The sequence below is a fragment of the Dromaius novaehollandiae genome, chromosome 3, assembly GCF_036370855.1.
Source record: "Dromaius novaehollandiae isolate bDroNov1 chromosome 3, bDroNov1.hap1, whole genome shotgun sequence".
Taxonomy (NCBI): domain Eukaryota; kingdom Metazoa; phylum Chordata; class Aves; order Casuariiformes; family Dromaiidae; genus Dromaius; species Dromaius novaehollandiae.
This window is the reverse complement of record NC_088100.1, coordinates 23,285,648-23,300,827: the sequence shown is the minus strand read 5'-3', so window position 1 is coordinate 23,300,827 and position 15,180 is coordinate 23,285,648. Positions and strand designations below refer to the sequence as shown.

The window sequence follows — 15,180 nt, the reverse complement described above, 5'->3', positions numbered from 1 at the left end:
TCTGCATTTCTTCTGTCATGAAGATATCTGCATTTCTGCTGTCACTTCCCTTTTTCTGGACTGCGTGATGTACAAATGGTGTTGATATGCATATAGACAAAAAAGCTATATGCAGGATGCAAGACTTTTATCTATCATGAAGTTTAATTTGTGGGATTCCTGCTGTATATTCCCTAATAATGTGAGACAAAAGAAGTGAAACAAACAGAAGTTCACTTCTTGGCACGTTATCTATTAGCTACTGTTTCAAACAGGGAAAACATGGCAAGGCCTTCAGACACAAGCATAAAGCACACCTGCTGCTGCTAAGGAGCTTCGGGAAAAGAGATAGGCTTTATTTTCTGCTATCCTGGAAACCCATGCATTAAACTTGGTTACACAGGCCTTGATGTGAAACGAGAGGGGCCTTAAGGAGCAACAGAGCGAATCTCTTCATGAAGAACATTCACTCTAGAAAAATCTAATTGGCCTAATTGCATTTGCAGTGTATAGCCTAGTTTTATGCCCAAATTAAGAACTGCAACTTAAAAACTGAAACTGGAATCTGCTAGAGCTCATTAGCTTGTATACAGTGAAGAGCTTGCATAAGTTTAGGAGTATGTGAATTTTGTAATACAAATACATTCAATGATTTAATAAAGTAATAATGGAATAAGAAAAGAACTCTGCTTCTCAGAACATTTAAAGGTCAGTTTGTCAGCTGTGCCCAAAGCCTCTCCCTGCTAAAGCTACTGCAATTATATCATAGATGAATTTTGCTCCTGTATTTATTCATCTCCAGACACTTACATCACGTTAAAACACCTGAAGTCAGCCAGTTCTGTAGATCCTATTGGGAGACCTGTTCTGTGTGTCCTACATGCAAACCCCAGAAGATGAAACAAGCTCACAGAAAAAGGAAAAAAAAAAAGTGTATTAAGGGAAAAGTTTGATGCAGCCAGTAGAGAAAATTCTAGATTGTTGCTAAGTGTAGCAAAAGGCTCATCTGCTTTTATTTCCAAGCTCTGAACCTGTCTCACCTGATAGCCTGAGCACACGACCTTCTTAATGATTTAAGGCACCCAGCCTTGATCATAGAGAAAAGAAGTAATTTTTTATGTGATGAAATACCCATTAAGTTTTGGAAAGTGCACAAGACTCACTGAGTACGTGAGACACGTGCCGCTGCACACACCAGGTTATCGGCCCGAGAATCTCTGGGGCTTCGCGGCCTCAAATCTGAGCACTCCCCAAGGCCGTTGCCCAGGCGTGGTGTGGGCGCTGCCGGACTCGCACACTGGGCTCGCTCTGCGTGCGCCTGGCTCGCCAGGCTCATGCTGGGCCACTTGCTGAGGGAGGTGGACTGCCACGCTCTGCCAGACGCAGGCACTCAGATTCCCTGCATTGCCCACAGAGATGTTACAGGTGTGCAAATAGCCTAGAAAAGTGCCTGGCAGCTGAGAAAATAGGATAGGAATTGTGTCTCCTGAGTTGCGAATAGATTTGACCAAACAGTAGAGGAATATTGGCTCTGGCGGGTTGGTTTTGGTGGGTCTTTAGAGGTGAAGAGCCTGGGCCCTGTGGGACCATGCCATAGGGCAGCACTATCTTCAAACAGCTTTAGTCCAATTTACATCTTCTGACTGAGCTTTTCACTTTAAAGACTGGATTTTAATCACTGGATGGATGTCTTTTCTTTCATTGACACTGAGCTCTCAGCTTGTGAATCCACCAGGCAGGTCCTCCCTTCCTGCCTTACTATTATACCCACACTTACTATGTCTATCCGCATTTGAAAAGGAAAGACAGAGTACCATCAGCCCATGGGCCCAGACTCCCTTCATTGTATGATCTCTCAGCCAAAAGCAGCTATAGGTCCCTCAGGAAATATCTTTGCCTTTACCACTGTAGATATTAAGGAAATTCAGAATTGTCACTTTAGCATTACTCATGTGACTGGGGCAAGGCCCCCCCCCCCCCCCCCAAACCATTCATGGACACAGAATTATGGCGTGAAAGACAAAAATGCTCTTATGGGAAGGAAATGAGAGGTGCTCCCCACATCCTTACAACACAGCATCTCCAAAACCACAGTCTGTAGATGTAGCAAGGACCCCACCATCACAGAGCTGTACTAAGGCTAGACAGGGAAGAAGACATGAAAGATGACATCCCTAGCCCTGACCTAAAAGAAGGCCTGAAGTAAACAGTGTCTTATTTAATCCAAACAGGAAATGAGATCACTTTCTTCCTGTTTTTTATAAGGCTGATACTGAAAAAATAGTGCACATCTTTTAAACATATTTAAAATAATTCTAAAGGGTATATGAACATCTATATTTGCCTCTTTTGTCCTGTCTAGCTACTAGGTCATATTTAACTGTCTGCATACTTTTGAAAAGATCCGTTCCCCTACCAGAAATACCAGGGACCTTGTCTATACAGATATTCAGCCATTTAAGCACAGACGCAACTCCACCTTAAAAAGAAGTCCTTAGACACAGGACTGTGAGACTGCCAAAACCAGATGGAAAAAATCAAAGCAACATTTCTGAATGCTTCACAATTTTCTACAGTCACGTTCTTGCAGGCCAAATGGTACTGATAGCTCAGGAGAGGAGCCAGGTCTGCCCTAGGCAGCAAGCCAGCAGCATAGAGCAGTGTGTGGTCGCTATTGCCCCAACGTCTGCATTCCTGGCAGCCCCTTAGTGACTGGGCATTATAGGCCTCTCTTGCACATGCTCCACTCCTGACTTTGGGAGGGCAAAAGACCAGCTGAGACATCCTTATGGAACTGGGCTGTAGAAATGAAAACAGTACAGCACATGTCTATGCTGATTTCAGATGCAGATTATTGTTTGATCTACACCAGCTTTTCCTGCCCTGGAAACAACTCAGTTAATTCTGGAGTGATGACTGTGGGTGGTGATTCTGTGGTGGCGACATAAATCATTGTGAAGGCAGTGTGGGTGATAGTGACCAAGTCACCTGGCCACAGATGCCAGTACCACAACTCTACTAGTAATACCTAACTCAACAGTATGTATCAGTTGAAGAAGTACTGGACGTAGTTTCTGTAGTTCACACATTTATTTTGTCAACCAACAGATACAATTCAGTTTCACAAAGACGAGGTGCTGAGGAAGGTGCAGGGGGTTGAAAACCACCCTTGCAAAGCAGTACTACACCTCCTTAGAGCAACAGTCTAGATTCTGTCATGTCCCCAGGAGAGTTCCTCAAAATATGGAAATGAGGATTTATGCCTGCTGCTCCATTAGCTTGTCCTCAAAGCTCTTCTCCATGTTGGCATATCTTAAACCAGCATAGACCCTTGTTGATACTACTGCTTTTTATTTTTCTTTTTTAAGAAACTAACTCTTGTGCTTTTCTTTCATTCAGTAGAGTACACAGCTGACATTATTACCTACATGCTTAGCACTGCCAGTGCTGTAATGGATGACGCTAGTACTTAAATGCACTAGGAAGACAGGAGGGGGCTGAAACCATTTTTAGAACAACATACTATTTTCTTTTTTAGTGCTGACTCATTCACTGTACCTTGTGGTATGTTTGCCTTTATTGCTTGCTGCTTCCCAGGCTGTTGAATGGTTGAGGGAGGTATATTAATCAGTGACACATAGCACTGTGCTCCAGAACTTTAGTGATGGTGAGTGCTCTGTTCTTGCCTGTCTTTTGGTTTATTGTCTCAATCACTTTTCTTTAATAGCATTCACAGATATTTCAGTCCTGGAAACTGTAAGTGACGCTTTCATAGTCATAAGGTTAGTACAGCTACCTAGTTCATATGCATTTTTCCTCTTGAGAAACTTTGCTCCTCATAAGCACTCATGTAGAAGTAAAATTAGTCAGTCATTGCACTGTATACGCATTAAACCTGGTTAGCCAAAACAACTGCTGAAGATAAAAGAGATCTCACAACTCATTTGTCTTTTTCTTCACATATCTTACATGAAAAAGTAAAATGACATGGAAAGCATGGCACTGTAGCTAAAGCTATATAAATGTATGCTTATTCTGTATGTGTGATCTACATCTGCCTGCTGAGTTAGATGACAGAAGTGTTTGGTGTCCAGAGATGCATTTGTAGCTAAATTTGCCTGTGTTTAAAATGGAAATTACAGGCCCACAGATAAAAACTGTTGCTAATCATTCACAAGTATCTGATAAACGCTATTAGTGCATAGTTGCAAAGCTAATTGTTGCGATAGCAGACTAGTATGGGTTCACATTACAGCTAGGCTGATTTCATGACTAGCTGGAGTGTAAAGGGGCTGTCCCGCTCTTCCCCTCTCCCTTCCATCTGCACGTTGCCATCACCACCACTGTAGCTGGAGTGATGCAAATCTAATCTGGTAGTGAGAGCTGGTAGCTTTAGATCAGAAAAATAATTGCTATCTTATACAGCTTTATTTTCTACTAATTCAGTTCTTCTCTGAAACTGTCCACTTTAGACAGATGACCATCCATGGTGCAGAGAGCAATACGGCAGCTAGCCATCTGACCAAATTACCTGTAACTTGCAACTATGTACTTCCATGCGAGGACCTTCCTTGCTACACTGACCCCAAGGGAGCAGGGAAGTATGAAACCCTAAGAGAGGAGCCAGAGACTAAGCTTGGAGCTTTCACAGGTTAAAAACTACATGGTTTCAACTCTAGGACATGACTTAAGCATGTAATGTGCATGGGGCTTCAAATCCTTTTTTCTCATCTTCTTTTTTCAGTCATTTCTGAGTTTTGGAGAAGCTCATTTTTTAAATAGCTGTTTTCTTTCTGTACTCTTTAAAGTTTCAGTTCTAAGGAAAAAGCAGCTCAGGAGTTACTATGCAAGACAAAATGGAAGTCCAGAAGCAAGATTCAGAAAACATGGTTTCAAGCACAGGCCTAAGGCATTGCGATGCACCTCCGGTTTGGGACTCTATACACCACAGCTCTCCAGTGGAAAATAGGAATAGCAATAACTTTTACAGATGTTGAAAGAAAAAATAATAAGAGGGAGATCAGGAGATTCAGGTCCAGTGAGTCCTTATATAAATAGGTGGCAGAGTAAAATATATACATACAATATTAATTTATAATGCTAATATATAAAGCATCAAACATACTGATTTTTATTGTGCTGGGGGTATGTGTACATGTACATATATAAAATCTTTGAAGGACTATAATTTCACACTTTTGCTTTAAAAAGGATTTAAAATGTATAGCTGACATGGAAATACCATTGCTCAGGAGAAATGCCTTTTAATATCACGCGTTGTAACGCCATAAACACAGAGATTCTACAAAGAGCCTGGGGTTTTATGCTAAACTGTTCATTTGTGCACCTCAGGGAAATATGCTGCTGCATAATCAACTTCATAATCCCTTGAATACTTCCATTTCCAGATATTCTGGACCAAGGCAGTAAACTGTCCTGGCTAGGGTTCTTTTCTCTACCTTTTTCACTTTCTGGATTTAGTGATTATTTTCATCCAATCATTATTTACTGATGCTTCTTTTACTGCTGTAAAAAAAGTTAAATATCCTTCCTCAGTTTTGCTGATAGAGTAATTGAAGTGTGCAGTGATTAACAAATTACATTTGCTGGGTCAGAAGAGAAAGTTCATGGCAGAGATAATAACAGGTCTCACATCTCTGGTTTCAATGATTACAGGGTCACAGCACAGCATCCCTCAAAGTAGATGTTTCAAAACTGTGTTTAGTTATGACGTTGGCAGAACAGGGTCCCTCATTTGTTTGCTGATCTTGGGCTAGCGAATAAGCCAGCCTGTCAATCTGAAGGATATCATGCTCTGAATAGCATATTCAGATTCTACAGAACCTACATTTCATTTAAAATATCTGTAAAAAGAATATTCCTAACACAGAATTGCTGGTATTATCGCTTCAGACACTGCTATACATTCTTTACTGTAGTAACTGAGTACTTAAGTCTTAACATATTCACGTTGCAGCATCTCTGTGAATTAGGGAACTGCTATTACCCCATTTTTAAAGAAGGCTTAAAAAAGGAGATTGCAGAGGAAGTCTCTGGTGTAAAAGCTTAAAATTTGCATCTCCTAGTTTTTAAGCTGGAACCCTAATCACTGGATGAAACTTCCTTTCAATCATCCCAAATTCACAAAAAGCCTAAAACAAAGATTTCTGAAAGAAATGTGCTTTCCTGTTCCCTAGCCCTTGGATTCCTACTGGGCTCTTAGCCTAAAGCTTACTGATAACCAAGTCAGTTTGTGAACTCAGTGTTTCACATTCACTTGGGGACACTGATGTAACTGGGGAGTAAGGAAGAGGAACATGAAAGGTAAAAACTGGGGGCTTCTGCAAAGAAAAAGGAGACATAAAGATGGGAGAAGAAGAAACAAGGAAATGTGACAGGGAGGAAAGCACAAAACTGACCAGGTATGCAAAGGACCCAGAGCTCTCCGTATACAAGTGTGTCATGGTAAGAAAGAAGCTAGCAATAACTAAACTTCTCTTTACTGCAAGAGCAGTACCCCTGATTTTAGAAGAGAAGCTTGGGTGGAACTCTGCACTGGAAGCGCTTCCAGCTCTGGCTCACTGAGTTGGATCAAATACTTCCAGGAAAGAGCAGGCTGTTTTACATATATGAGAATGGTACTTGAATATGATAAAACACTATGGCTGTCAGCCTAAAATTGGAATCAGTTTTTATAGTAATGCTAGGAGGGATGCAACTTCTTTATTTTCCCTTCTCTGAAATGAGGAATTTTCCCATCTTACGGTAAGGAGGATTGATTCTGGATGGCTGTACATGTATTTGAAAAGATTCATCTCTTCATCTGTGACTCATTACTGTTGGTCCCATATCACTTGGAGAGAAAGAGGGCTCTGCATAGAAGTAGAATGGTTGTTATTCTGTGTCTGTTGGCTTCTGCAGAGCCCACAGGAACTGAAGATCTCTAAATATATAAATCTGAAGTGGAGATTTGCATGTGTTAATGTGAGAATCAGAGAAGTTCTACAGAAGATGAAGTTCATTACAAAAGAAAATGGAAGAGAAGGTACTGAGAACAATGTGGGCTTTGCAGGCTGTACTTTGTGGAAATTCCTAAGGGAATGCTTATATAATATGTTCTTCCCAGTGGCAATGCCAACTGGAAGAGTTACCCTCCCAGCTACTTCTTCCTTTCTGCTCTGCTTACACTGCAGCTCTCTGTGCACCGTGATGTGCTGATGCAACTTATCATGGGAGTGTGCTGGAAGCAGATCATGTAAGTGATGTAAATGTCTAAAAAATATTTTGGAAGCTATTTTTTATACCCATATCACTTCAAGATCCAGAGCACAGTCCAGCATCATAAATGGCTATACCAGCATGACTTTGAGGTGGCAAGTGGTAGCAGCTATAAGAGTTTAAATGTAGGTGAGGATGGGAGCATCTTTAGAACTAGTTGCTGCTAAAAAAAAAAAAAAAAACAAAACCACAGAACAATACCCCAAATAGTATCAGACCTGAAATATTTATTTCCCTGATGTACCAATGTAACTTTTAACAAGAATAGCTCAGTGAGCTCAATGAGAGCCTCAAAAGAGGCTCAGTTCAATATGATTTTAGGTGACCCAGTCACTAAAACAAAGTTTATGAGTAATTGTCATCAAGACAAAGCAACTGAGTATACCGGTAAATCTATTCTCCTGATACTTAAAGAAACCTAGAGACAAGGAATAAAAGAACACAAAAACAGAATTCCAAACATTCTGTTTTTAAAATCTTTCATTTATGGTTGTATTTGATACTTTTTTTCTAGCCTCAAACTGCTGGGAGAACTGCCCCTTTTGTAATCTGAGGTATGGATTTTATCAAGATTTTTAGTGCAAACACAAAAGGTGAAGGTGAAAACACATTCACTAACCTTAAACTAATTTATATTACATGAGTTTCATCTAGGTTTTAATCTGTGCCCCATAAACAAAGACTAAAGCTAGAGATTTCCCACTTTCATGGAATGGCTGCATTGTGTGAACCAGTCCTGTTTTTCTTTAAGAGAGATATGCAGATGACCCTTGCATTTTTTTACAATGACTTTATGGCATAAATTATAAAGCTTTTTCTGTTAAAAAATATTAAGAAAATCTTCCTCTTACCTGAAGGTAATGGCATGGCCTCAAGGAAGGTTTGATTTCCTGATGAACCAGAGGCTTATCTAAGTTAAGTGATGATTTGCGATAAGCTTCTTTAGCCTGACTTACTGTAAGTGTGGACCAAGAACTCCTTTTCATATATTTACCATCAGGGGTCATTGCTAGCCCTTCACACGCTGAACATTTCACATCATTGTTACTTTTGGAAGTCTTCAATGAGAGATCCCCAAAATGGCCCTGGAGTGCTTCAGGGTAGCAATGGGATATATGATCTGCATGGTGCCTATTTACCACACTAGGGGTTCGGTAAGTGCTATCACTGTCCAAATTATCATCAGAGCTCCACCAACTGCTCATTCCAGATTTATGCTTGCTCTCTGGTTTTCGCTCCTTACTTTTACTCCTTTTGCTATGCTTGGAATGGTGTCCATGATGATGATCATCCCCTCGACTGTCTCCCTTTGTCCCATTAACGTTTCCCTTGGATGATCCTTCTAGAGAATGAGACTTAGTAAAAAGTTTCTGGACTGAATGAACGAGATGGCGTATTCTTCCTGGGCTCTCACTGCGTTGTTCTGCGGCTGTTGAGGTTCTCTGGTACTGTAAAGTGTGAAACCCATCCCGGTGAAGAGGAAGTTGTTTCTCAAATTGGTCCAAAAGATTTGCAGGAATGCGGTTAATCTTGGGGTTCCCGTGAGACATGGCGCAGTCGTCTCTTGTGTCGTAATGTGAGCTGTAGTGCATTCTGGGGAAAGTGCTACTTGACATGTGATCGCCCATTACCATGGGCATCATCATGCATTCAGAATGGATGGAGCTGCGTGGTGAGCAACGATGGTGGTCCATCGGACAACTCTCCGTGGGGCTGAGAAGATAGGATTGCCTCGGCTCCTGCCCATGGTGGATATGGTCGTGGGTGTGTTCACAATCTTCAGGGGATGCTAAGCCACAAGTATGAGCTGAACATAACTGTGGTTGATTGCGACTACCAGATAATCCTTTCATATTCCTCGGAGCAGGAGAGTATCTTTCTTCATTGAAGTGCTGAGAAGGCGACCATGAGTACTGCTGGTCTGTCAGGAGAACACATAAAACCTATGTTATATCTAAGTAAAAGATTGACTTGCAAAATACAAGTATATTGTAAAACTCAACTATTTTTTTCTTGTAAACTCAATGAAAAGTCTTACTTATCATTTATGGGATTTGATTCGCCATATTAAAACTGGTTAAAATTGCTCACTTTGGGCAATTTATGAGGTGAATGCAAGAAGCTTCTGGTTTGCAAAATTTTCTGCTAGCAGCTCTACAATTTTATCAAGTTATTCATTATGCAAATTTACTCAAACACATTTAATGAATACATTCAAGTGTTCAGTTTATTATTTGGTATTTGGAATTGGTATGCCAAGCTTTGTGGTTAGTCATCTAAGTTCCATGGGTCTAGTTCTAGTTCTGTGGTTTCTCAATTGGATATCTTAACCTTCATGCATCCTTTCTCCATGGAAAGAGTCATTATCTTATCACAGTCTGAACTCTTCTTTATGAAATGAATCTCAGCTACAGGATCCCAATTTTACTGTTCATAAACATAAATAATAAGCAGCACAGCTAAAAAAAAATGAATATTCTGAAATCAAGCCTATTTTTTATATCACTAAACAGTTTATGAATAAACATTTCATACTACTCGAACTTCTGTTAACATTAGTCCAGATGGATTATGGCCATAGCCATACTTGTACAGTCTTCTCTTTTAGGAATTTTTTTCCATTCATGCTTCTGTCCAAATTAAAAGATATTTATCTAACCATTTTGTGTTATTCTTGATAAAACAAGTATCTCCAAGTACAACCTACAGATTTTTATATACTCTGTTATTTGTTCCTATGGATTGGGCATGCCAAGTTGTGGTTATTAAAAAGAAGTGACTACAAAATAAAGATAGCTTATAAGTGAAGATTTTGATACTTTAGCCTTTGATTTTTTTTTCTCTTATGCAATTTCTTGCAGCTGTCCAATGCTACAAACAAAAAACTGAAAAAACACAGAAATGCTTCAATTTGATTTGGGCATTCATTTTTCCTCTTAAATTTCAGCTTATTTAAGCAAACAATTCAAAAACAGACATAGATATAGGATACAAGACAATTCTTTAGAGGATCATACAGATGCATATGTATTTGTGCTTACAACCCCCTTAGCACAGTCTTTTTGCAGACTTGCTCTTGAGATCCTAAGGAATCTGAAAGCTGGTGCAGGTTAGTATAGGCTGCCTGAGCCAAAAACAAAACTAAAGAGTATGTACTCATTATGTAAACAAAGAGTATATACTCGTTATATATACAATATAACCTGACACTGGAGACCAGCTTCTAGAGATAACACAGTAGTCAAGAGCAATCTGAAGAGTTCCTAAGCATATGTGAAAACTCTCCTAAGTCATATTAAAACATAGCACCCATATATGGTCATGAAACAAATCAATACCTATGCCTCTTTAATTTTATTAAATTAGCAAGTTTTTTAAGAATTTCAATCCAGAATACAATTTGTGGCAAGTCTTTAGCATCAGCAGTCTTATAACCTAAATTCTCTATAGTGTAATATGCTTAGATAATTTTATTACATCTTAATTTCAATAGAAATCCACGTGATTTTTTTTTAAATGTAGCACTGAACTAATAAACATTAGGTGCATCCTAGGTGCAGACCTGCCACATTAAAGTCAAAGATGAATTTAAGGGTCCAAATTTCACCTCCAAACTTTATCATAGTGTGAAACTGATGCCTATGTGTATATATCTTTTTCTGCTTCTATTTTGTTTTTATACCAGTTTCTTTTACTTAATTCTTGGCCATCTTCATGTGAAAAAGAAAACTTATCATTGTTCATTACTCAGGCTGTTGTACTATGTAGCTTATAATACCCTACATAAATGTAGTTCCAAAAAGGAAAAATAAATGTTTCTCTGAAATAACATTATTTTGATTATCCAATTAAAAGCACAGCTACATGTAGACAAAGCAGTAAAGTGTAAGAGTGCATTGTGATTCAGGCACATAAGTAGCACTGTAATAAATGGTACTTAAATCAGTATATTATCAAACATTATCAGGGGAATAATAATGGTCCATCTGTTGAACTTACACTGTACTTCCCATAAAGGGTTTCCAAAGCATCTGACAGAAATTACTGCATTATTTCTTAAAACAATCCTGTGAGATGCGGAAGTCACTGTTCTCCTTTTACAGGAAAGCAAACTGGAACACAGGCAACATTTCCCAAAGTGCCTGTGGATTTGCTGATTTTAGTTTTCACAGTTCACAAAGTGAGGTCAAAGGAGGCTTCTCCATCTGACACCACAATTAAAGTCACCTCCTGAACCTTTTCATCACAATCTTGCACATCTATGAATGAAGGTAACTCTTGCACTAGGGCTACGAGCTGCCAATCTATTTTCAAAAAAGTAAGGGCATGGCAGAGATCCAGAAGGAAGAAAAGAGTTAGCCAGGAACAAGAAGTTCATTTAAATGAGTTCTCTGGAGCAGAACTGCTAGTCTCTGGTGATTTCTTTTGGCCTCACACAGCATTAAACATAGCCCGAAAGCTCCAAACATTTTCGTCTTGTAGGATCCCTAGGAGTATGAGACAGCATGATTTGATCACACTGCTATGGATAATTTAACAACAGCTTTTCCATCCCTCATGACTCCCTATGATTCTAGCCCAGCACAATTACAGAAAGATACAATTTTCTGTACATTGCTTTCATAGCCTTACAGTGTTTCATGTGCCTGGTGGAATTTCTGAATTTATTGTTTGAAATATAGTGGTTAGAAATGGCTATAGACATTTAATAAGCATAATTAAAATAATTAAAAACTGAATTTAAAAGGGGGCACTTTCCAGAAGTAATTTTCTCCTCTAAAATCTGCCACAGAGAGTAACTGATACTAAGTAAAGTCCCAAATTACTTACATGTGCATCATCCAAATTTATCACTCCAATTAGGTTTGGGCTCTGCTTGGAACACAAAATCTGTCTTATGCTCCTAGGCACCATTATTTCTTCTTATCAACTCTCTCAAAAACTTCAAACTTTTAAATTATTATATAAAATTGTCAAGTTCTCTAGGCTTGATACTTCATTCACCTTTCTTTGGGACACATGTTTCAGGGCTTAAAGAAACCGTCAAGCTATGGCTGGATGAATTACTGTATAATACCAGACCAGTGTAACTGAGTGCTAGCTCTTAGCCTTCCAGAAACAGGAAGAAAAATGTGCTACCTTAAAATTAAATTAAATTAACAATGCTTTGCAAGGGGCTAAAAGTCTGTCTATAGTCAATATCCACAGCTCAGCTGACTGAAAAACTTGTAAAGCCTCAATATTAATGCTATTTCTGAATCCTTAAAAAATAAGGATCCCAGATTAATTAAGATCCAGCGCTGGATTGGACAGGAATTTTAGTCTATTTCTTCATGATAATAAAATACAGAATAAAATATAAATTTTCTTTTACAAGTGCAGATTCTATGTTTTCTCAGAATAATGTCTCTTTAAAAATATCAAAGTAATTGAGGGTACTAATGTCTAGTCCTTTAAAGAAAGTGTCACCATCAGAACCAAAGAACTGAAGGGAGACAGAAGAACGAATCAGCATAACCCTAAGTAGTCAGAGGGATCGGAAACAGAAGAATAGTATCTTACATGTGAGCACATTAATGGCTTTTTTAGGTTCCATCAGAGCAAAATGGAATCTTTGCATTGACTCCAACGGCCGTTGGGTCAGTACATTGCAGACTGTGGAGGAAGTAGACACAGACACATGCTGGCAGAGTCATATTTCATTTTGACAGACAGGAGCCAGTAATTCTAAATTTCTGAAAACTCCTTAAAGCTCTTTTTTCCAGAGACCACTGTATAGACATAGGTCAAACTTTAACCTTGACAGATGCAAGGATTTCTGCATCCCTTTCTGTCTATTGCATCTTTTTCCCTGTTGTGTCATGCCCTTTTGTGCTTTTTTTCCTGATTATTTTTTCCTTACTTTCTGATATGAAAACTGCTGCTCTCTTATTTCAAGCAGATGTTCGTTTGCCTGTCTTCAGGGACTGGTCATAATTTTTTGAGCATTCAAGCTTCTTCCTTGTATCAGTCAGTAATCAAGAGAAGAAAGACAGGTACGATGACTAAGAGCATTGCTTGAAATGATGAATTAGATCCATTCATATTAATGTACAAAAGGGCTGAAAACCTTTAAGCAATGAAAAATCAGGGCTGTGCATCTCTAAGTACCTGGAAGTCTTTGCTAAAGGGATTCAATGTAAAAACACCAAAAATGTCTCATTCAAAACAAGTGCATGTCTCCACAAATATCCTTATACAAATCTTTTTGTGTGCTCTGTATTGAAAACAAGCTTCAGGAGCAAAAAACAATAATAATTCCTGGAACTACTAAATGGTGCCTGATTTTTTCTCATTCTTTTTCTTTTTTTTCTTTTGCAAAACACTTTGTTTTCACTGAGAAATTAATTTAAATTGCTTTAACCTTATAAGCCCTTTGTAAACATTTCTGTAATCAGGCCACAAATTTAGTAGATATTCACTTCTAATATTTATAAGCCTTTTTTTTTCAGTACATGGCAAAGCTTACACCAAAAAATTAGTATAAAAGAAGTTCTTAAATGCACTTCTTTTCTTTTTTTTTTTGTTCAGGGGACTCTGAGGGTCTTTCTCACATGGAGCTTGAGAAGATGAGCTAACACCAGGAAGTCAGGCAGGGGCCTAAGTGATGCGGGGCAGCTATGCTTATAACAAAGCAGTATGCTAATTGCTTACACATCTGAAATATTTTTACTGTTTCCATTGGAGAAGAAAGAACTCTTTTGGATAGTCAACAAAATACGATGCTAGAAATACGATGCTAGAAAGAGATACCTAACCTAGCTCTGAAAGAGATGTGGTATAGAAAACCAAGTTGTTGCACTGTGCTGTTTCACTCAGTTTAATCAGCACTGCAATGCATCATGAAGAAATGGCCCTCACAGCCCACCTATAACTAATATAAACATTCAGTATCATAACAACAAGGATATTAATCAAAATAAGTGCATATTAAATATTAAAAATACATAAATAGAATGTTTTAGCTGGAGCTCTGCTTGCTGAAGGACTGCAGCAGCCAGCATTAGAGGAACATTTTTTCTTCATTAATTTGTTATAATATTTTTTCTCTATTCAGTTCTAACTTTGAAAGTGAACATTTTCACAGATTGAGAAGAATGACTAACCTGACAGCTGGAAGGAAGAAATTCTGGAAAAGCCTGAAACTGCTCCACTGGTTTCATGAGTTTTCCAACTTATTTATTTAGCATAACACTTTATATAAAATTTACACAAAAATCCAGGGATTGGGTGACTACCTGATTTTAATGTCCAGCTGTAGGAGATGTCTTGTATCTTCTGTAGTACTGACTGGATGCAGTTGCACCGCCTGTCTGCGAATTCCTCCTTTCTAATGTCCCAGCAAAGGCATCAAACTAAAAAACTACACTCTAAACCTAGGCTGGTTACTTCAAATATTAAAGTATGAGGGGTAGCAACCCTTCCAAAATAAGTAATTGGCTCTGTTGGGGCAATCACAACAAGGTATTTCACGCACCCAATCTCCCTGTGCAGTCAAAGGAGAAAAGCTGGCAGTTGAGGACCTAAACCCAGGCAGCAAAATGCCCAAGGCTAGCGAGTAAACATTTGAATCCCAGGTTTGCTCTGACACTTAGGCACCTGACACAAGCCCACAAAATAAATATGTCTGCCTGTTCAGGATGCTGCGTGGTCCTTGTGGTAGGCACCTATGGCTGAGTTTATACTAGCAGGCTGAGCCGGGCGAGAGGATGGGATCAGTCCGTACAGTTAAGCTGTTGCCATCATAGGTTCAGACTGAGTAAGCAGCACTCTTCCAAACAAAGCACTGGCATGATTTCGGGAATAACACGAGCCAATGACTATTACCAATAGGCAGTCTGGATGTGGTTTTATTTTGGAGTGTAAGAAACTGGTGTGATTCAT

General features: G+C 38.9%; 1 protein-coding gene across 4 annotated transcripts in view; it reads right to left on the bottom strand.

Annotated features, from left to right (window-relative positions):
* Positions 1 to 15,180, bottom strand: part of DLGAP2 (DLG associated protein 2) — a 467,574-nt gene that overhangs the window by 87,409 nt on the left and 364,985 nt on the right. For all 4 annotated transcript variants that reach the window (XM_064508530.1, XM_064508531.1, XM_064508532.1 and 1 more), the window contains one exon: positions 8,109 to 9,178. In XM_064508530.1, coding sequence (XP_064364600.1) covers positions 8,109 to 9,178 — 1,070 coding nt within the window. The remainder of the gene's footprint in view (positions 1 to 8,108; positions 9,179 to 15,180) is intronic.